Source organism: Sycon ciliatum, chromosome 3, assembly GCF_964019385.1.
Source record: "Sycon ciliatum chromosome 3, ocSycCili1.1, whole genome shotgun sequence".
Lineage (NCBI taxonomy): Eukaryota > Metazoa > Porifera > Calcarea > Leucosolenida > Sycettidae > Sycon > Sycon ciliatum.
Genome location: NC_088645.1, coordinates 34,095,220 through 34,118,036, shown reverse-complemented (window position 1 = coordinate 34,118,036; position 22,817 = coordinate 34,095,220). Strand labels below are relative to the sequence as shown.

Sequence of the window (22,817 nt, the reverse complement as noted above, 5' to 3'; positions counted from 1 at the left end):
ATGTCCACGAACAATTTCACTGTATTTGAAATAATTTTGTTTGATACCCTGAGAACTCTGAAACTTTGGAGCACTGTGGATTATTATGTGGATACAACATTTATGGAAGGAAAAGTGGAATAATTTCTAACACATTGTTCAAATAATTATAGCACTGAATTGTTGAGATTGTGAGCACATTCCAATCAGCACTCTACATATTTATAAGCGGTGGAAATCGTTAGGAATAGGTCGTGAGTTGTCCGAGTGCTCCAGTATATGAGAGAATGTTTTGTTTGTCTAATCGACGGCTCGTTTGAAGCCAGAGTTGTTTGAACTTGTTCCAGTCGACTTGATTCTAGATAGCAGTCGAAGGAGTACTATGAAGTACACACTACACGTAGTCCGTAAGGTATCTCGTGAGAATTCTGTCAGTACACATCAGGTATCAGCTTGGAAAGACGGATCCTCTCTGTTTCTTGAAAGCCTGTATAATTGGACTGTGGCTCCAGCGATTCCCTTCTCAGAGCAGATACCATACCCAATACGGTCAATGCATATTGGACAGACCTGTATGCACAACAGAAATAGTGGAGAGAAATCTCTCAGCTCATGAACACGTCAGTTAAGTTTGAACTGCCGTTGTTTGTGGCCATCAGTATAAACCTATCGACTATAAGAATAATGTGCAAACAAACTTCTATAACCACAGCTGGGGCCATGGAATTATAAACTTAGGGAACTGCCAATTCTGGTCTGAGTTGCGTTCGAGGCCTGCAAGTCATGATGGCTATCGTATGTTGCATTAACCAGGGATCATATTATAAAACTTCCATGCCACATTGAAACACGCACCACTTTCGAGTACTTAGGTATCCCCCACCAAATGGGCATTCGTTCTCGGGGTGGCAGGCATCACTATTCGTCATGCCTGGATCAGATTTCACTGACCCCAACTGTCATGAAGAATCATTTTTACTTTGACTGGATTTCAGTACAAGTTGTAGAACTGCAGAATCAATTTCGTTGTATTTGGGCAACCGTTTCACTACAAACGCTCTATTGGGAAAAAAAGAATTATTTTTTAAAATACATGTCCAAATTCCACATCTACCCAAACCGGTATACTTGATCACATATTCAGTACTACACGGAATGTTTAGAAAACGCCAGGGAATAGGAATTTGCTAACGAGAACTCCAGGCCAGGGTACTAGCATACGGACAAAACAAGATAAAAACTCACCAGTGTACTTGTAGTAATTCATGTCGGTGTAATATTCACGATAAGCAACGAGGCACCCTCCGATTTGGTCAAGCTGCTTTGAAGTCTGGTTGTTCAGGTGATACAAACGGGCTCCCCGTTGTTACTTCCAGCAGCTTCACTCTCCCTGTGACAGCGGCTATCAGCCTCTCTATCCATTGTCAACAAATTATCACAGATTCAACATTCTACAGTTATCAGCACTGCACTGGGTGAATATGTCTCGAGACGAATTTAGCGGATCAACAACGCTTCGCTGGAGATAAATTCTCCTCTGGAGGACCTTGAGGGTACCTGGAAGGGTATAGAAGACGGGATCGCTCACGACGTTGAGAGAACATAGAAAACAACCTCCTCTTCAATTGAAAATTGGCCAAAAAGTATGTGAAATGTATGTGCGCAGATGCATTTCCACTGGCAAGCTAATCCCTCATTAGGTCATCAGCGCTCGCTCGGCGAAATTCAAAAGTCGTCTTCCTGCTCGACTCGATCGCTTCTGGAGACTCGTTCTTGTTCGATGGGTCGTCTCTTTCACCTACCTTCGTCATGGCATCGAAAACTCGGCGTCGAAAATGAAGCCGGAGTGCCCCTTTAATAGTAGTAAACCTATTACTACTGTTCACATCGCCGAGATATTCTTCTCATCCCCTTCCTCATCGTCCCTGCCGTCCTCATCACCACTACTCTCCACATCGGCATGATCCCATCATCAGGACTCCTCCTCCTCCCCCCCCCCCGTTCTGGCTTCAGCACTCCGCTTGTCCGATGCCTCTTGCTGCCTTCTTCGCACACATGAACTAGTAATCGATTCAATAAAGCTCCGCGCTAATAGCGCAAGCTCCCACGTAGGGAGCAACACACGATTGCCCAAGTATCGCCGAAGTCGCACCAACCTCTTCTTCACAGTGTTGTCCCCGGTGCGGGCTTGCGAATTACAAGTAGATGATTTGGAGGCAACAACATTGTGAATGGCCAACGGTCCTCAGCGTTTGTTCAAGGGGAAGTTAAGGCAAAAATTAAAATTTCACCAGTTGTAGTCTTCGGGGTGCTGAGTCGAATGGTCTTGGTCCGAGGAAGCTGAGACGCTCCCTTCCTACTTGAATCCCAATCGAACTCGCGCACTTCCACCGAAACTGGGTGACTGCGCCCTACTAGACGGGGATTTGTATTCAAAATGTCACTAAAAGCGCCATTTCGTTCTTATAAAAGCATGGATGACCGCGATTGGCCCATTATGTTGTAGTCTTTTGGACGCTGAGTCGATTGGTTTTGGTCCGAAAAGACGGCGATGCAGCGTTCCTCCTTTATTCCCAATCGAACATGCTTGAACAAGCGGTCACGTGCTCCTGGGTGCCCAAATCAACTGGTCACCAAGGTTCAACTCGAGTGACAGGACTGCACCCAAAAAAGGTCAAACAGGCTAGTAAGTTGTACCCTGCAGGCACGGTGACCAGGTGACTGGCGTACGCAGGAGCACGTGACCGCTTGTTCAACCATGTTCGATTGGGAATAAAGGAGGAACGCTGCATCGCAGCCTTTTCGGACCAAAACCAATCGACTCAGCGCCCAAAAGACTACAACATATGGGCCAATCGCGGTCATCCATGCTTTTGTAAGAACGAAATGGCGCTTTTAGTGACATTTTGCATACAAATCCCCATCTAGTAGGGCGCAGTCACCCAGTTTCGGTGGAAGTGCGCGAGTTCGATTGGGATTCAAGTAGGAAGGGAGCGTCTCAGCTTCCTCGGACCACGACCATTCGACTCAGCACCCCGAAGACTACAACTGGTGAAATTTTAATTTTTGCCTTTACTTCCCCTTTCAGCACCTGAGGTCCTCCATGAGCGACACTGACTCGCGCTGCTATCTGGTGTTCACGAGGTGGTTGTCGCGCTGGAAACGGAGCCTCTCTGTAAGTTTGTATCCCTGGTGACGTTTGTGCCTGGACAGCACTATATTATACATCTAAATGGTGCTCTTCAGGCACAATCTACTCATATCAAGCTCAACTGATGAGGGGTGAATTCCCCGAAACACGGTGGGTTGAGCAGGGCGTGGTGCTTTCTTGCAGGTTTGCCCAGTGGAAGGTTTGATGGACTTCTCGTGTGCCAGAGCATGCGATGGCAGTCGTGAGCAAGTCAAGTGAGAAGTTTTCAAGTCGGCAGGAATAGCGCAAACTCCCACATAGGGAGCAACACACAATTCCCCAAATATCGACGACGTCACACCAACCTCTTCTTCACATTGAGCTCTATTGTATCAGAAATACTCACCCACTGCAAGATAATCCCAAACAGCAGCTTTGCATTTGGATCCACAGAATTCGCTTAGGTAAAATGCGGGACATTGGAGGAGACAACACCCAACGGAGCTAAGAATCGCACTTCGTCAATCAAGCAACATGTGTCAGCCCGTACCAATTGTCGTGAGTTGTACAGTGATAATGTTTTCTCAATATTGTCACGTGGTAGATTTGCGTTGCATTTGGCTGTGTTAGAAGCTTTGTATATCCGTAAGTTAGATCCTGAACTTTGCGTACAGAAAGAAAATGTGTTGTCGCTACAATTGTTTGGTGTTACTCCTCGTCGCGGTGTTAACAATGTAACTTAATTTGCTCACTATGTTGTTGTCACTATTATTATTTTCCTTCGAGTTTTGTGTCGTGCTGAACTTGATAATTTTCCACCTTGTCACGAGTGTTGTTATCTAATTATCTTTACGCTATATAAGTTTTAGTTTTTCCAACTTGAGCCATTCCCTGTATAATCCCTGCTGAGAAGGGACCGAAAACGTTCGAATACTTATGACAAGTGCCTTATTGTGACTGGATGTGTGTTTGCGTGGATACTTGCGACCCATAACTTACCTTCGTTTTAAAGTATTATCCGCCTCCGACCTCTTAACAAAAAAAATTAATACTAGTACATGTATTATAAAATAGTATAGTGTATACATGTAGGTCAGCGCTGTGAATGATAATGATTACTGTACATGTATATACGTATGTGCTTGTGTAGCTGTACATTCTACTACAATGGACCTTATCATGCTTATGTTATGTAGAATGAACTGCAGTCTGCACTCTACGATCCGTAGATTTACGACTGATAGTGATACGACTCTGCATCTGCCTCAGCTATCAGATCTGCAGACTCAAACTCAAAGGCTCATCAGCATGACCGTGAAGGAATCCTGCCTACATTTCGCAGCCGCTCGTCCGACAGGTGTCGTCTTTCCCAGGATTGGAAATTTGAGCTCGATGGATTGCGGACTTATCCGGGCCAACACCACAGACAACACATTACAGGACGTGCAGTACGGCTATCTCTAGCCGTGTCTTTGCTGTTGTCGACTGGCACACGCACACCAAACAACTACATGTATTAAAAAGTTAGTTTTCCTTCGGCAACCACTTCTGCACAGAGTCCCGGCTAGTCATGTACCAGTGGTATGTAGAAGAGAAACTTCTTCCGAAGTTAGGAAGGCCGAATTAGATTCGCCTCCCTACTACTAGTACCGATTTACTACTGCACCAGTCCTTCTTTCCGGTCGGAAGAAGAATCTTTTCTTTTCCAGTAACACCGTCCGCGGGTGGAAACTATTGCAATTGTGGTTTTATAGAGAGGTAAAAGATGAAACTCTCCACTAGTAGTGCATAGCCGGGTAATAATTGTTGTGGCACACGCGTCGTGTATGTCGGTTTGGAGAACACCAAGGGCAGACTGAGAGGTACGCAACTCTCCTGAAGCAGTATGGGCGATTCTCTTCACCAGCAGAAACAGTTCAGTGCCGGACCCCCTCAGCCTGCATGGCGACGGCGAAGCGTGCCTCTGCCACAAGCACCACAGACTCAATCTGCAGCAGCTGCAGGTGCACCAGCCTCGACAACGTCGCATCCTTCACACCCTGGGCCCTTGCTGCAAGCGCCAAATCTACCCACAATACCACAGGCACAGGCTCCGTCGCAGCAGCAAGCGCATCCCTTCACACGACCATCGCTCCCTACAAGTAGCAGCACAAGAACCAGGAGTCCGCCACAATCGCAGGCAAACCAAACGCTATCCTCTCTGCAGCAGCAAAATGCGCAGCAACAGCAAAAGACGCAGCACCAGCAGCAGCAGCAGGCGGTCAAGGCCGCTATCAGTTCAAAGACTTCATCCCTGAGTCGCGAGGTCGGCACGGTTCCAATGCAATGGGCAAGCAAGAGTGCGCAACAGAATGCACAGCACAAGCAGCAGCAGCCTCCTATCGGCCCGCGACCTCCGGCACCCGACTGGCACGGCGAAAGCATAGACGCACCTCGCCTTGCTCGCTCCAAATCGGTCTACGGTGGCAGCGGGGAAACAATCCGCTTGCTGCGCATTAACCAAGATCTCCAGGAGCGCCTTGGCAAGAGCGAGCGACAGCTAGAAGATGAGCGGCAGAATCACATCCGCACCGTGCGCTCCATGGAAGGCTCTCTACAGGAGCACCGCAGTCATCTTCAGGAGGAGCGAAAGGTCAGCGGCGCTCTGAATCGCGACGTGCAGCGCCTGAAGCACGACTTGTCCGCACAGGCCAAGATGTTCGAGCGAGACTCGCTGGCTCTGACGGCAACGCAACGCGAGCAGCTAGGCAAGGAACTGAAGGAGCTGCGTGGCCGCGTGGCGGACGTCCAGCGCTGCGTCTCTCCGCTGAAGCAACTCTCCGGCAGCCTGCGACGCTCTCCAACAGGTACTGTGATTTCTGTATTGACCACCCCGTTGTGTTACTGCCGGCACAAATAGCCTGAACAATCATGTTACTGGACCTTGAATTTCAAAGGCTTCATCAGAGTTCGGCTACAGTCAGTGGGCCGAGACTGTACTTTCAAAATTGTCGTTGTTGTCTCTGTAGCACTACCGCCACTAGTAGTCATGGTCAGTCACTATTTTTAATTTTTGACCTGATTTATACTGGTGTTGGATACACAATTATTTGTATGGTTGAAGTGGGGATGCAGACCTAGTAGTCGTAGTGACATTTCAGAAGTAGCACTTCAGTTTCGTCAAGTGCAATGTGATTGCTGTACAGTAATTACTATTACCCTGACAGCAATGGGTTTGAGGTTGTACAAAACAATTATTATTACTGTTAGCAGTGAAGTGCTGTGGGTCCTAGGGCGGATAATGCTTGAAAAGGTGACTGGCAGATTCTGCTCCAAAAAGCAGTGAAATTGGCAGAACCATACAAACCTTATGGCGGGCAATTCCTCGAATTCTGCTCCATTTCTTCATCCACATGCCAAACATGCATGAAACTTACCAGAAAAAGTACCGAATTCTGCCAATTTTTCTGCCAGCATTATGCGCATATGCCTAGTGGGTCCACTTAGCACATTACCTACATGTAACTGGTATGTGTTAATAATGGGCTGTGGAAAGTGCTGCAACACAGGCTTTGGAGATCTCAATGGGCGGTTCAATTACATCATTGGTCAATTCTAGAATAATTATTAGTTATGGTGAATGCATCATTCCATTACACGAAATTAATGTCCTGGTCAGAATCAACGATTTGAATTCCGTCAATTCTAAATTGCTGATTCTTCCGCCAGAACTGACGCACTCAGTGTACACGTCATGATTGCTAGGTCCACGTGTGCCCAAGGGTGCATGGGATACCACGTGATCCCCTTTTACGATTTTACATGTAGCTGTTTGTTTACCATGGCCGCAATCCGATCATTCTGTTCATTCCAGAATTATAAAAGCTGGGTCCAGAATGTGTACTCTAATTATTTCAGAAATTTTAGGTACTCAATATTTTCGGTGTGAGGGCAAAAGGCCAGGTTAGATGAACAGAAATGTTAGGCACAGAGAAGTAGTTCCATATTGGATTAGGGGTGTTTAGTGTTTATTCGGTGTATTGAAGATTTAGGTATGAACCACACGCATAAAAGTACACCTAAAATTTGTGAAATTACAGTAAGGGTCTTCCGTAAATACCGATATTTTTTTAGAAACGAAAACTAGTCGTTTCTCTTCAACCCCCCTCCCCCCCCCCCCCCCCCCCTGAGAAACGAACACATACACATGGTACATAGTATCGATATTTTTGGTCTTTTTTTCTGGACATGCTCACGCATACCAAATGTACATCGATATTTTTTGAGAAACGAACAGGTGCTAAACCCCCTCCCCTAAACGACTAGTTTTCGTTTCAAAATAAATATCTATATTTACGGATGGCCCCTAATCGAAAGCGCCCAATAGAAGTTTGTCTGTTATATTGAGAAGTCATAAGGCTTACAAATAATTTATATCCTTAGACAAGGCTTAACACAGGCTACACACATCACCTGTGTATAGTCCTACATGCCTTGGAATGCCCGTGCAACGTCAGAGTGACACTACGTCATGTACTATTGGCTAGTCATTCATTTTTGATAATGTGGATGGCACAACACACGGAATGACCCCAGGTTTCAAAAATTAAGGTTCTGCTGCCGAAGATTCGACTTTGTTTTATTGGTACTTTTTCCGATCTGTTGTGGGGTTTTGCAGGAGACGAATCCCGTCTGAGTGGCAGTTCGTTGCTCAGCAGCCTTCGCCGTGCCAACCAGCAGCTAGCTTCTCTGTCGGGTCAGCTGGTGACTCAGCGGCAGGACAACGACGGCTCAACGCAAGGTGCAGTTTTCATGATGCAATACTGTATAACATGTAATTTTAGGTGGAGTAACATTTCAGTGTCCGGCACCTGCCAGGTTTCAGGTGAAATGGATAATTTTAAAGTGACCTACGTTCCCTGCACATACAGTGCATACTCCGGCGCCATTTTGCCTAAATTTAAATTTACTTCAAGTACTTGTAGGTGCCTAGTTTCTCTACCGAAATGACCGAAATTTAATGATTGCTTGAAACACCAACGGCATGCTTTAAGTTACACCAAATATAACTCGTGTTAGGTACCTCCTCCCGTACAATCTTACCTACAACCTTTCCTAAGCTGGCCGGCCTGCATGCACTCGTACTACGTCATACTGACCTTTCGTTCTGTTGGCCTGGGTAGCTACTTGCGATATACTCGAGTACAAATTCATACTCAACACTCTCTATACAGTAGTGTGTCGTACACCTGTGCGTTTATAACTCTATTGTCCTTTTCGTACTCCTGAAGTTATGCGAGTATCGCACCAATTTAGATGTTTAGGTAAAGTTACAGCGTATGGCAACGCACTATCCCAAGCCAAACCCCTGCCTCACTGTGTGGACATATCGCCCATAAGCGACTCTGCTGACTCTCGCTATATACATAGCACCCAAAAGTGATTCAGCTGACTCACTACCAGCACATCATTCTCGTCACCTCTGCAATGTGGTCATTTGGAGCCCAGCCACATACCGCTCATAGCTACTTTACGTGGTAGATTCTGTCATCACAATCTGTTGACCACCATAAATTTTAGATCAGTAATTTTTTTCTCCATAAGGATCCGTGATGTGTATTTTTACTGTCTTTTTCGGATTCTTGTTTTATATGTGTGTATCTCCGTCAACCATGTGTTTATGCAGGCGCTAGCGATGAAGTTCTGGCCGAGATTTACGACCTGGTCCAGCTGGACAGTGCTGCGTCGGAGAAGGAGATCCTCGGACACCTGCGTCGCCGACTAGTGCACGGACACAATGTGGTAAGGGACACGGCTGTGCCGGTGCAGGCAAACAGCAATGGACGAGAGGCAAATCCAATTCGTAACAAATTACCGCATTATGTGGAGTACAAGCACTGGAGTACAAGCCGCACCCAGATTTTTTGCCATGAAATACATAATTATATCTACCCTGGGTTTCACTGTTCATTTAATCACCATAGTAAAAGCCGCATCGAGTCTTGTTAGATAAATTACGAGCGGTCAAAGTGCGCTTACACTGCGGAAAATACATAAATCTCTTAGCACATCACTTCCTTTTGATGACGCTTGTGGATTAGTTGTCTTATCTGGTGAAGGTTCGTGTTTGTCACGTGCTCCTGTACTGGCCTATGTTTTCCCTGCAGACGATGCTTGGCGGCATCACTCTAGTTCTGAACAGCTACGCTGGCACGAGCGGTGAGAGCAACGCTGCAACGCCGCCCCTCAGAGCTGTGTACGGTGCGCTACCGGTGTCCGCAAACCAGCTGGGTACGATAACCCAAACCATTGTCAATCAACTGCAAGACGGTGTTCCCAGCATCTCCGTCCTACTAAGGTACGGCTAATGCTATGTTCCTTTAACCTATTGCCAGGGAGTCTTTAGCACCCGGGTAGACGATGCGGGGGACTGAAATGCTGAATCATGTCGGTTTCTACCCTGGGCTCTTTATACTAATAATCTGGTAAACTCTTGCCGACTGACTGGACACTTGAATGACTCATGACTGCGTCTAGAGCACACGAGAAGCCCATCGAACCTTCCACTCGCCAAACCTGCAAGAAGTCAGTTGGCAGGAAACGCTAGCTCCGATGTTCGGAGCAAACACTTTCTCGCTCCACATATACTGGCATACACAGAGACATAGACAGCAATAGCGACAACACACAAAGTGAAGGGTAGTTGGCCGCAGCCAGATGTGACTGGTGGGAGGGCAGGGACACTGGTGAGACTCAAAACTGACTGAAGAAGTCAGCAAAAGAAGCGACAACAAAGAACACACCAGATGCCATATTTGCAACTGAAAATATTTCGTGAGAAATCATTTCTCGCCTATCTCGCTGCGCTCGGCCGGCGAGAAATACAACTTCTTCACTGGTCACCTCTTGCTACCATTTTGGTTCAATCCCTCTCAAGAATGCTCTGAAAGGGATTAGTGGGAGCAGCATGAACAATCCATGTTTCTTGTTTCCGGTGGGTTTGTCGGAAGAACTTTAAAAATTGGAGCGTTTCGGGAAAAAAGATTAAATGATAGCCCTGCTCTTGCCCATAATTCCTTTCAGCTATTGGAGCTATTGGAAGTAAGATGTATGAGATTGTCTCGTACTCGAGGTGCTCTGAGCCAGGAGCTAATGTCATAATCCAGCTGGCCAGTTAACAATGGCTGAGTGTTCTGTTTTGATATTGTGGTTCTCTTCGTTGCTCAGTGGGGAGAGTGGCAGTGGCAAAACGTTTGCGTCGCAGCTTCTTGTGCGACTGCTCTTTGAGAATGCCAGCCATGGTCTGCTTGCCGAGCCTTTCAAGGTGAGTACTGTCGAGGTGTGCATGTGTGTGTGTGTTTAATCTGCCTTCCTTCCCGAGTTCTCACTGCCTGCCTGACTGCCTGACTGCCTGACTATGTGCTCGCCCACGTACCTGACCTTCACTAAACAGTGTAGCATCCATGTACTGTATTTTCACAAAATTTCGGTATACTTCGCAACTTTCAGTGCATCTGTTTCATACCTAAGATTTCAATACATTGAACAAACACTAACACACATACCGTATTTCCCCGTAAGTTAGATCTCCCCAATGACTTAGCACCCCCCCCCCCCCCCCTATGAAAAATATACTTTCCACTGCCGAGGGTTATCACCCCGAAAGACAGTTCCCCCCGAAAGATAGTAAGTTCGTACCCGTCCTACATGTACAGACACCGTACAGCACATACATCATATGCGCAGGCTTCCCACTGTGTGTCATTTACCCCCGATAAAAAAGTACTCCCCGAAAGATAGTACCACCCCCGAAAGTTAGTACTCATGTGGCTGTGAAGTTAGTACGTACTAACTTACGGGGAAATACGGTACTCGAATAGAGAACTGCTTCTCTGTACCGAAATTTTCTGTTCACTAACCTGGCCTTTTGCCCTCATACCGAAAATATTGAGCACAGAAAACTTCTGAAATTAGACTATCCTCAATCCTTCTCATCATTTCATTCCAAAATGAAGATTTGGTGAATTCTGATACGTTCATGCCCACTATCCAGTACTGCTCGTGCTCGAATTGCGGTTTATGTGACTAGTGTCATGTTTGAGATCCTAGCCCGTCCCATTGGTTTGATGTTGTTGCTTGCCTGTAGCACTATGCAGCAGCTGTGACTGTCCTGCAGCCCATGATCACGGCACAGACCAGTGAAAGCAAGGATTCTTCCAGAGTGGTAAGCAAGCGCCAGTCACTGAGTAGTTTTTTGTTTGAATAAAAAAATGCTTGGCATATTTTCTTGAAGGTTTCCTCCGTTTTTGGTTAAAAATCGTCACTGAGGATAATGGTATGATATCTTTCATTTGACATGCACAAGGGGACCAGTTTTTTTCAAATCCCTAAAGGAATAGCGGATTCGTTATGGGGTTTAAATATACAGCGTTGGTCGGCTGATTCTCCTATAGGAGATAACTCACTACCTCCTTTGTCGGCTGTTTCACTTGAGCTAGTGCATTACAGTCAGTGCCTTGGTTTGTCCAAAGTATTTGACTGATGATGTAATCGTGAACCGACATGTGCCCTGAACTTTGAATTCTCTCGTACACATGGTGAAATGTCACATTACAATCTTCAATACGTGCATCGAAGGCAGCACTGTGTACTCGAATCAGGTCATTTGTATAGTTTCTCAAGCCCCTAGTTTGCGATAATGTTCACAATACGTTGCCCATGACGATGGCAGAGTCAAGAAGAGGGATTTTCCCCCGTGCGCATTTGGGGCATTGCTCACTCCATCTCTGTCTTGCTTTCCTCAATTTCTGCTCAGGGACTCGTCACGGAGTTGCAGCTGACGGCAGGTGTGATAGTGAGAAGCAGAGTCCACGCTTACTTCGCAGATCAGGTAAGCTCTAGATTAAATGTTGCCTTATGATCGTAGTAATACGTGAAATAGTTGCGACACAGCTTCCAATCTCTCTTGTGTAAGCTCTAGATTATGAATGTGCTGACGTGACAGCAATACCTGAAGGGACAGTATCGAATGAACTGACGTGCACGAGTATCGGTGAGCCTTTCTGTAGAGCTTGCACGAAGCATCGAATCCAGATTATGAATGAGCAGTTCACTCGTTCTCGACTGATAGTGCGAAAGAGCCCTGTTGGTGCTTTGGTTCGGTATCACGGACACTGTTGCTTCTTATTTGACTGGTTCATTGTTTTGGTATGTTGTTCGTGCAGGCTCATGTGTTCCGGTCGTCGAAGGATCGGTCAATGTACCGTATCCTCAGCATGATGCTTGCCTCCATCTCACCCGAAGACAAAGGTAAGAACTCCCACCATTTCCGGGGAGATGAAGGAAGAGGGAGAGGGCAGGAAGAGGGATAAAAAGAGGGGGAAGGGGAGGGGAGGGGCAGGAAGAAGGGACAGGGGCGGGAAAGGGGAGTAGTACTGATACTACTGGTAATACAACAATGCAGGCGAACGCTCCAGAGGAGGAAGAATGTTGGATTTCCTAAAGCAGGTTTAGAGTTTCAAGGCGTTTTCACAGCAGGACTAACAGCAGCCTTGTCGATATACAGTGCTGGAGAAATCCAACCTCTTGAATAGAGAAACGCCGCGTTCGAGTGCACACACCAATAATGTGGAGTGCCAGGGCTGCGTAGCGCCCAGCAATGCTATTTCACTCTTAAGGTTGGATTGCTTTGGCGAGTACAGTACATATTTATATGTACACAGTGTAGGTATAGCAGAGTTGAATTGCAGCTGGTACTACTGATCAACTGCAGTCGCGGTGCAGATAAGTCTCCGTGTAGCAGCCACCCTGCTGCGTGAGCTACACTAAGTGCACATTCACACGAGTGACGTATTGATACCATACCAGGCATCAATACGTCACTTGCATGAGTGTGCACATCATGCGAATGAGCATGTGCATATGTGCACATATTTCCTGCTTTAGGAAATCCTACATCAATCGTCCTCTGGAGCCACGATATGCTCATGGGCTATGTTGCATTAGCATTTGAATAACTCACTAAATTTTACTAACCGAGCGGCGAGAGCGGTATACGGTTTGCCGCCTCACACCTCGGCTCAGCCTCTGCTCGAACGGATGTCCCTGTACAGAGTTCGGGAGTGCTACGCCCAGAAGCGGCTCGTCCTGGTGTGGCGCTGTGTCAATGGGAAAGCCAGCAGTGTCCTCCAGGACCTATTCTCACCATCAGCTGGCAGCACCACCCGGCACCAGGTTTCCAGGGGCCTCACTGTCCCCTCGGCACAGTCAGAAGCCGGCAGATCTCGCCTGGCCTTTCAGGCAGCCTTGGCCTGGAACGCTCTCCCAAGGAGTGTAAGGGAGATCAAGGCTGCCCAGCAATTTAAGCTTGCCTCCATTCCCTACACCTTGCAATGAATGCTCTGTCTGACTTTTCCCGTCCACACACCACGTCATTTACTCTTCTCTGCGTGCTTGTGCGCTTATGAACTCTTTGTGTTCCCTCTGTTGACGCTTCAAAATCGCTCTATTGACACTGCAAAATCGCTCTGTTGACGCTACAAAATTGCTTATCATCTCCCTCCCTCCCTCCCCCCTCCCCCCTCTCTCTCTCTCTCTCTCTCTCTCTCTCTCTCTCTCTCTCTCTCTCTCTCTCTCTCTCTCTCTCTCTCTCTCTCTCTCTCTCTCTCTCTCTCTCTCTCTTCTCTCTCTCTCTCCCCCCGTAGCTCTCTCCCTTTTGAAATTCGCTTCCATAGAATTGGGCACCTTTGCCCGTTTGGCCTTGCGAAGCAAAATAAAAATCAACAACAACAACAACAACCATACCAGAGAAAATGGGAGACGATGACTGTATGACGTTTTCCAGTAGGGCCAGGAAAGTGAGGTGGAAAAGATCAGCTCAATTTCCCAGGACAGTCGGGAACTGGTGGTTGCAAAGCACTGCGAGTGATGGCACAAATGTTAGGCTTTAAAGATGTTAGCCTTGCCGCACGCATTCCGTATTTTACTTATCACTTATGCGTGATATTTTTCATGGTCCCGCTACACTGCCCAACGTCGGCTGTGTTAAAATCGATCAGCGCATAGCTTTTCAGCAGACCACGGTGCCCATAGCCAGATAGCATGATCGTGGACGGGATCGACAAAGTGTTTGTCGAAGCATCTTCATCCAACTCTACTTACGTATTGATATCATCTTTGACAGAATTGACAAGGTGTTTGATCTGCTTCCAACTCTACTGATGTATTGATATCATCGTGGACGGGATCAAAAAGGTATTTGTCAAACCATCGGCATCCAACTCTACTGACGTATTGATATCATGGCCCTTACACAGAACAACACAGTCTCTTTCAATCACACAGTTCCTGTAGGCGACGTGCTGCGGCTCTACTCTCCATTGTTAGTTGGTGGATTTGCTAGTTGCTTCGTCAACAAGATTCTTGCCAAAAATTATCATGGCGTTCACCAATTCCTCTTTCGTAAATTCCTTCCTGGAGTCGGTGATGTTGATGACAGGAGAAACGTTCCCAACTTATGGTGTATACCTTCAAGACTGGGGCGAGTGGACTGCGACAACTCCTTCCAGATTTTGTTATACTCAGTGACAGCTTCAAAGTAATCGTCATCTGGGAGGTCCGAAGCTTTCCCGGTATCAGGAGACTCATAACGGAATGATCTAAAAGTTGAATGGTCACGTCAATCCGGCCTCTGGTCCTGCGGACATGTTTGTCATCCTCTGGAGTAGACCTGAATTCATACACACTTTTCCAATGGAGGTCCTGGTGATGGGTCCACGTACACAATGGGTACGGATGAGAAGTTCTGCTGCTCGTATCCCGTACCATCAATGAGAACAATGATAGATCTCTGGCTACAGTGCTATGAAAGCAGTGTGCAAACTCGATAAGTCGCCTGTAGCGGTAGGCAACGTGCAAGAGAGGGAGCAGCTTTGGAACATCTTGCTCCAGCCCATCTAAAAGAGCTTGCTGGTACTGTTCATGCGAGTCGAAACGTTTGTGGAGCAATTTCGTCACATTTTCTAGTGTTCCACCGAGAACAGACTTCCTTGAGTCGGTAGCCAGGCGCTAACTTCTTCTGCGGTGAGCTCCTGACGGTGGACCAATAACCCCGCCCTGCTCCACTGAAGGGCGAGATGCGACGTTTCATGTAGCGTTAATGCTAAGTTCGATAGTTGGGCAAGCAATCGAGGTCTGTGTGGGAGGTTATGCCGTCGATATGGACTTGATACAAGACGTTCGCCACACAAATCACTGGTAGCAAGCCAGTAGATGTCCCAGAGATGGTTTGAGTCCAGGCTTAGTCCGGAAATGGAGATGTAGAAGGTTTTCGCAGCACTAATGTAGGACGAGTTCAAAGAGGGATTGAGTTGATAACGTTGCTGCGTCCATGGACAAAAACAGCCAGACAATGGAAGATAACCTTAAGTAAACGTGTCGAAACTATCGTCGTGTGAAAATGTTATTTTATTTTGTTACAGATGTTTATTTTTCATTTGAATTCTCATAGTCCAAGAACAGGACTGTGAGGTGTTCGACTTTGTATCGTTCATGTTCGCTTAGCTATCCCTCCGCTATCCCTCCGATTCATCTTTGAATCTTCAGAGCCACACAACTTGTGTTGTAGGGTACTATGCGTCCTTGAATAGTAGTTTAAAGGTATTGTCCTGCCAGTATATTTATCGATACTCGTGTACATCCGCAAACCTCATCGTTAGCACTCGTTTTGAACATTAACGATTATCGATTGCACTCTCAACGATCGTTATGCGAGTTAGCGGTATAATTGTTTCAGCCCTAGTCTTGTAGCACTCTGAGGAAGGATGTCAGTCAATGTGGGGGCTGTATGGGTTTCAGGGCTAGCGGCGTATGTTACGCAGGAGGCAAGTTGCTATATCTAAACATAGCCTGTTCGCTATCATCGCGTCAGCGATGGGCAGGAGTATAATTATGAGCATGTTCTTGCATGCGGGTACGATTTTGCTTGTGTGTTCGTGTGTGTAGGTTTTGTCTGACACACTGTTCTATCTTGATTATCCTGTTGCTCTTAGTCAAGCTGCAGATTGAGTCATTGACCCAAGACACCCTAAAACAACTCATTGGCTCCTCGCTTGATCACATTGCTGATGTACAGGCTGAATACAACCGATGGAAGGTGAGCTCCAATGATTGATCAGACACCGTATGGAAGTCATTGCAGTACTTCCACATTACGCATGAAGAATATAACCCTTCGACCTAATCAAATCGACGCCAGACCCAGGGGATTACCCACAGGCGCTCTCGCACCCACAGGGGTTTCTGAAATTAGGTATCATGGTGTAACTATGATAAGTGTGCCTGTCCATAGAAAGTTTGCTGTTGTATTTTCGACATTTCTCAGGTTGCAGGCCTGGATCCGCCCCTGCCAGTTGGTATGGGACGGTAGATTGCAAACCTGGGTCCTGGTTCCCTTTTCCATACCGTCAACTTATGAATATTTGATACATTAGGACTGCCCGTGTACTAGTTTGTGCGTGAAGTGTGTGGGAACAGTGAGGGCTGCGTCCGACCCGCCTGTGTAGGGTCACAGGAAGTGTGAGTTTCAAAGTCTGAAGAAAATGTTGAACGGTCTCTGCTGGTATGACAGCTACACCATAGCTCAGTGGTCAGAGCATCATCGCTGGCCTCGAGCGAAGGTGCGAGCTCTACCTAATACTGCTTCACAGCATGGTTTCTCTTTGCAATGCCTGGTCCCTGATACAGTGGTCCCTATATAACCCGGCACCATTTGTGCCACGAAAATCTGCTGGATTAGGGAGGGTGCTGGATTAACAAATCTGATATACTGCTGCAATGTGCATGAAGAGGACATTTTGGCTACTGAAAATTGTGCTGGTTTATCGAGGGTGCTGGATTATAAAGTGCCGGATTAGAGAGGGACGACTGTAGTGGAGTTCTCTTCCATCGGAGAGCCACCGGGCCTCCTTCATCATGATATGACGAAGGAGGCAACCTGGCGGCAGAAGCTGCGTAGAAGGTTATAACGCTCTATGCAGCCCCTTTTGCAACACATACTGACGTAGCATGCAGCCTGGGTTTCTTCATTTGACTTTTTTCACGCACTTAATACCTCGGGAATCCTGTAAAAAGACTTATTGTCTGTGGGGATTGGCCTAGCAAAAAAATGAATACAACACCAAAGTACAACTACTCCGTTTGCGATGGCCCTGACTGATAGCAGGAACACATAACAAATTGGTTGTCTGGGGCAATGACAGAGCAAACTGTGAGGTTATCTCCTTAATTCCGGTGAGTGCTGGCATGAAACCGCAGAGCCCTCGGGGTCTTGCTTCTCAGCCTATTCCATATGTTGCTGCCAATCTGCTGTCAGGTACGGCGCTGGCGCTCTACCGCTATTGCCTCTGTTACAAACACCTTCTCTGTGACGTGGGATAGGGAAGATGGGATTTCCTGGCACAAAGGCAATTTAATGAACTTGTTACCAGTGTGAGACTGTTCTTCCGTCTCAGTGTCACAAGGCAAATGTTCCATACCTTCTGGAATCAGGTGGTGACATAGGACTGATCCGCATGGAACAGGCCCCTACTTCACTTGGACATTTTGGATCTTCACCTTTGCTGCCAGTACAGTGAGCAGAGGGCAGTTTGGCATAAACGTCTTTCATAGCTTTGCGCAAGTTCTCCAGATCGCTTTCAGTGATATCTCTCATGTTTGTGGTTCGATTTGTCGATGCACGCTCCAAATTAACATCCATCGCCGGTTGCGTCACGGCGCTCTTTGACCCTTGGGCCCCATTGCTGCTGTTGCTAGATCCCTGACTCTGCAGATGGCAGGTCTTGTCTTTTCATCTCGCATTAGTTGAGGGTCAGCAGCCGTGCAACAATGCGGTGGCAGGAGTGTGCAATGTCAGAAGTGTAAGTGCAATATTCAGGCATCACTTCGATTCGGTCCATGCTTTTAAAGAACTGTAGCACATACTTGAGCTGGTCAGGCAGTACAGCAAGGAGTGGGCAGTTTGGCATAAACGTCTTTCATAGCTTCGCACAAGTTCTCCAGATCAGTTTCGGTGATATCTCTCATGTCTGAGGTTTGATTTGTCCCTGCACGCTCCACATTGACATCCATCGCCGGTTACGCAACGGCGCTCTTTGACCCTTGCGCCCCATTGCTGCTGTCGCTAAGTTCCTGTCTGCAGATGGCAGGTCTTGTCTTTTCATCTCGCATTAGTTGAAGGTCAGCAGCCGTGCAACAATGCGGTGGCAGGAGTATGCAATGCCAGAAGTGTAAGTGAAATATGCAGACATCACTTCGATTTGTTACATGCTTTTAAAGCACTGTAGCGCATACTTGAGCCGGTCTGTAGCTCTCCTTCTTCCTCTGAGATGTAAAACCTTGACAAAGTCTCGCTGCGGTCCAAAATTCTTTTGTTCCTGGAAGCAACATTCACCACCGTGAATGCATGGCCAGAAAAAGAACTGATGCCGGAATGATTTTGTGTCGTTAGGTACTCTGAAGATACTGGAGTACAGCACCAACAGAAACACCATGTTGCAGATCTTTCGAGCGATGGTTCCAACCTTCCGTGGGAGATTCTGCGTCTGTTTGCTGAGCAGCATCTATGATTTGCTGTATTCACTGGAGAAGCATCTTCTTCTGTTCCCGATGCAGATGGTGACAAGGTACTCGCTGCTGTAGCAACCAGTGAAGGAGGAACGGATTTTGATTGCCCTTTCGTTGCGCGGCGCCGGCTGCCATCCTTGTCATCCATGTGAAGCTCAGGGGCACTGGAGTAATACTTCGACCTTCAGCATCAACAATACATTGGATGGACATTGTCGTCAGTGGGATGCTTGTCTACCGAAGAGCAATGACAAAGTCTTTCGATCTTACCTCTGCAACAAATCATTTTGGTTTCCATATACCGGTATCTCACTGAGTGAGCCCCCAGGTAAGTCTTCAGCTGAGCAAAAGTCCATCTAGAAATCATCTCGTCCATAAGTGGGTCCGCAAAACGAGAAGCAATGATTGGCGGCGAAATATTTCTTGCTCCCATATCCGGATATCAAAATGAAAAATTGAAAGCAAACTATGCACGAAGGTGTCGGAGTTCCTTTTCTTTATCCGAAATTTTTCTCTGGAAATGCTAAATGCAGTCACGGTGAAACTGCATGCCTTCCATTCATGCACGTGCGGCACTTGAGCGCGTAAGCAAGTGACAAGCCTAAAATCTGTGTACTTTGCACATCCCGTGCACTTGACAAGCTCAGCCTGGGCATGCCCTCTCCATTTTTCGAGCGCTTATTTGGCATATCATCTATTGCTATGGGACGGTATTATATTTAGTCCCTGGTCGTGTTTATTTTCTCCACTTGATGCTTAGGTAGGCATGCCTTCTCGTCTGGCCGTTTAAGCAGACGCTCAATATCCTATGAATAGGCGCGCTGGAACGGGTCTGGTTGGTCAGACCATGGTAATGCATACCTTTTGGCCGCTTAGGCTGGTCATGTGACCGATGACAGTGGTCGTGTGACTGCTGAGGGTGGTCATGTGATCACCAGGGTGGTCATGTGACCGCTGAGACTGGCCACGCGACCACCAGGGTAGTCATGTGACCGTGAAAGTGGTCGTTTGACTGCTGAGGGTGGTCATGGGTACGAGGATATTGCATTGCCAGACCTGTTTCGCTTGCCCTGCTGAAGGGTTGGGTTTCTGTGCCACGTTGGTATTCCTCAAACTGATATTAGGAATGGTGTACTCCAATTTCAGAAATTTGAGGTATGAAACAGATGCACTGAAACTATCGAAAAAAGAAGTACACCGAAAATTTGTGAATTTCCAATATCTATCTTCCAGCTTACAGCTGGTACTGAAATTAATTAAAGTTGATTTTGTGTGGCGACCGTGTTAATGCTGTGCTGCATTCAGATGTGCATCGCACGGTTCGGAATACCCATTACGGACGTCTTGCGCGTGCTCATGGCTGTCGTTCTACTCAGTGGAATCCAGTTCGTCCTGGACAGCCGCTCCGGATCGCAGCTCGACGTCAAGGGCACCGGAAGTAAGGGAAAGCGGCTTCGTTATCTGCACTTGTGTCATAGCAGTATGTGTTATATTCTTTACTGCACTTCGTTATAGCACAGGCAAAGCTGCTTTCTTGTAGGATTGTTGTCCCTCCGATTACTGCCAAAAGGATTTTTGTAACCTACCAATTTTGAGCTTAACCCTTTGCATGCTGGCCTGTTTTCCACAGTAATCTGGCACTCCTAAGTATGGACTCTCCTGGTGGAGTTTGGGTGCGCTGCTCGGAACCAAATTTATTCTCATTTCAGTTCACCTGGATGGAATTTCCTCATCCTGGGCTTGTTGGAAAGATCAGGACCAAGCGAATCCATCCTAGAAGCTCTCAGCTCCACAGCTCCACCAGGGCCACTTCCATGACCTCTCCAAACTGGCCCACCATGCTTCGGAACGAAACAACAACTCAGTCACAAATTCTATTTCGGCTCCTTGCTCAAATTCAACCGATTTTCACGATTCAAACTGCTCTGCAAAGCTGAGATCTACGCACTTCATTTGATGTCCATAACGCATGTGCAGGGCAAAAGGGAAATCCCCTGGCACGCTCCAAAAAACTGCGAAGTCACGAACAAAAATATTCGCGATCACTCCAGCCCGTGATTTCCGTGTTCATTTTGTCGCCACTCAGTGAATCTTTATCCTATCGCAAAGAACTTTATATCTCTGGAAAGCTGAGCTCAATACCTTTCCAACGGTGTATCGTATGTGGAGATCGGATACTCTTTCACAGAGTAACGAAACTTTGTACACTGGTCTATTCACCACGTACACAACGCAAACCAAAGTGCGTGTATACACGTCCTCAGAGAACCGGCATGGGGTTCAGGCGCGTGTATACACGTCATCCACACGCAAAGGGTTAACAAATGTACTTCAGTGATGCTAAGGAAGCCTGTTGGAACTTGCAAAGTTGAAATGTACGATTTAGAATACTCAACTCTGAGACAGAAAGACATTTTCCTGATTGTTTTGTAAGCCACAATTGGCTACAATTAGAACATGTAAATGCAGCTCATATTCTTTTAGCGTAGCGTCAAACTTGGCCTTACCAGTTACTCATGAACTCATAACCACGGCCGCCTTGAATGACCATTTCCAAAGGCAGCTGGTCTGAAATCCCTACATTGTTTCATCATGGCAGCTACGTCATTGCTCAGTGGTTAGAGCATCGCTGGCCTCGTGTGAAGATCCCTGGCTCGAGTCCTGGTGGTGACGAGAAATTTGTTTTTCTTCAGACTTTTCCCGTTTGCATCTTTCCCTCTAACCTGTCAATATTATGTCTTCATCCTCATGTGTATTGTCTGCAGATGAGCTGAAGCTTGTGGCGTCGCTGCTGGGAGTATCCCCGGTATCGCTGTACCAGGCACTGACCACGCGTACACGACTGATCCGCGGTCAATCACTGCGCTCCTGCTCGGATCCAGTTGCTGTGAGTCCTGTACAAAGTCGTTACTGTGAATAGCACTGGAGAAGTGAAGTAACCGTCATTGGCGAAATAATTATAAAAACTTTAAACCAGACATCTTCATGTGAAAAGTCAACAGGTAGATAATACATACGTGCGCTTCTAAAAAAAATGAGGCAAACGCTTTTTTTCTCTTGCAAATCAGCTGTATAAGCCCGGTTTGCGTTGAATGTGGTGTGTAGGAGGTATTAAGTAAACGAACAAGGCTGTATTTCAAGTCGAGTTTCCCACTTACATGCTTCTCACTCATGCAGATTCAGTGCACCATAAACAATCTCTCTCGCGTTTCTTCTGTTTCTTCTGCCGATTCTGCTCCAGGCAAACAGCAGCCGCGATGCGCTTGCCCAAGCGCTGTACATTCGCACACTGAACGCCGTCATCAAGCGGGTCAACACCATGAAGCAACGCAATCCTCCGCCGGCACCGAAAAGAAAGCGTGAGTACCCAGTGTGTCACAGGGCAGTGGAGTGTGGTATGACCGGGGGGTGCGGGGTGGGTGTACCCGGGGAAAAATCGGATTTTCTGAAAAGGAAACCATGAGTACTCAGGGTCGTCACAGGGCAATGTGGAGTGGTACGACCGGGGGGTGCAGGGTGGGTGTACCCGGGGAAAAATTGGAGCTTTCGGTTCGGCCAACAGGACACATTCTAGCGTTGCACAGGCACTCTGGGCAGGCCATCGTGGGCGAAAAGTGGTACAACCATGGTCATACTGGTCATACCGTTTGTGACGCCCTTGATACCGACACCCTAGGCATGTACCAGATATTGACTGTCCCGCCCTTGGTACCGACACCCCATGCGTGTACCAGATATTGACTGTTGGCGTAGTAGACAAAGCTGGTTGTAACTAAGTGGAGATGATGTGCCGGACTCTTGGTAGATTTCCGACTGCCATTCAAGGCACACTAGTAGGATTTCAAACCTTTGACTCGGCAAACCTGCAACCTGCTTCATAGGAGCAGCTAAAATAACCAGTTTTTTGGCCCTCCGTTGTTCGATATGGGACATATGGCACCCCACCGGTATCCCGGCTGGAAATAAATCTCTTTCGAAGTTCGTTGTTGTAGAGAAACAAGAAAGAAATTGGTTTTTCCCCATCTACTCCCATACAAAGTCTATCTATCTCTCTTAGGTCATAAATCCGGCCGAGTCTGGGCAAGTTAATGCCGTCATCATGATGTCA

The 22,817-nt window shown here is 47.0% G+C and overlaps 1 protein-coding gene across 1 annotated transcript in view; it reads left to right on the top strand.

Moving 5' to 3' along the window:
• Positions 1-4,654: 4,654 nt before the first annotated feature.
• Positions 4,655-22,817, top strand: part of LOC135812039 (uncharacterized) — a 42,594-nt gene continuing 24,431 nt past the window's right edge. The window contains exons 1-12 of the mRNA XM_065325352.1: positions 4,655-5,955; positions 7,767-7,889; positions 8,775-8,890; positions 9,256-9,446; positions 10,316-10,412; positions 11,235-11,312; positions 11,904-11,978; positions 12,313-12,397; positions 16,138-16,241; positions 20,015-20,147; positions 21,475-21,596; positions 21,951-22,068. Coding sequence (XP_065181424.1) covers positions 4,995-5,955; positions 7,767-7,889; positions 8,775-8,890; positions 9,256-9,446; positions 10,316-10,412; positions 11,235-11,312; positions 11,904-11,978; positions 12,313-12,397; positions 16,138-16,241; positions 20,015-20,147; positions 21,475-21,596; positions 21,951-22,068 — 2,203 coding nt within the window. The 5' untranslated portion in view covers positions 4,655-4,994. The remainder of the gene's footprint in view (positions 5,956-7,766; positions 7,890-8,774; positions 8,891-9,255; positions 9,447-10,315; positions 10,413-11,234; positions 11,313-11,903; positions 11,979-12,312; positions 12,398-16,137; positions 16,242-20,014; positions 20,148-21,474; positions 21,597-21,950; positions 22,069-22,817) is intronic.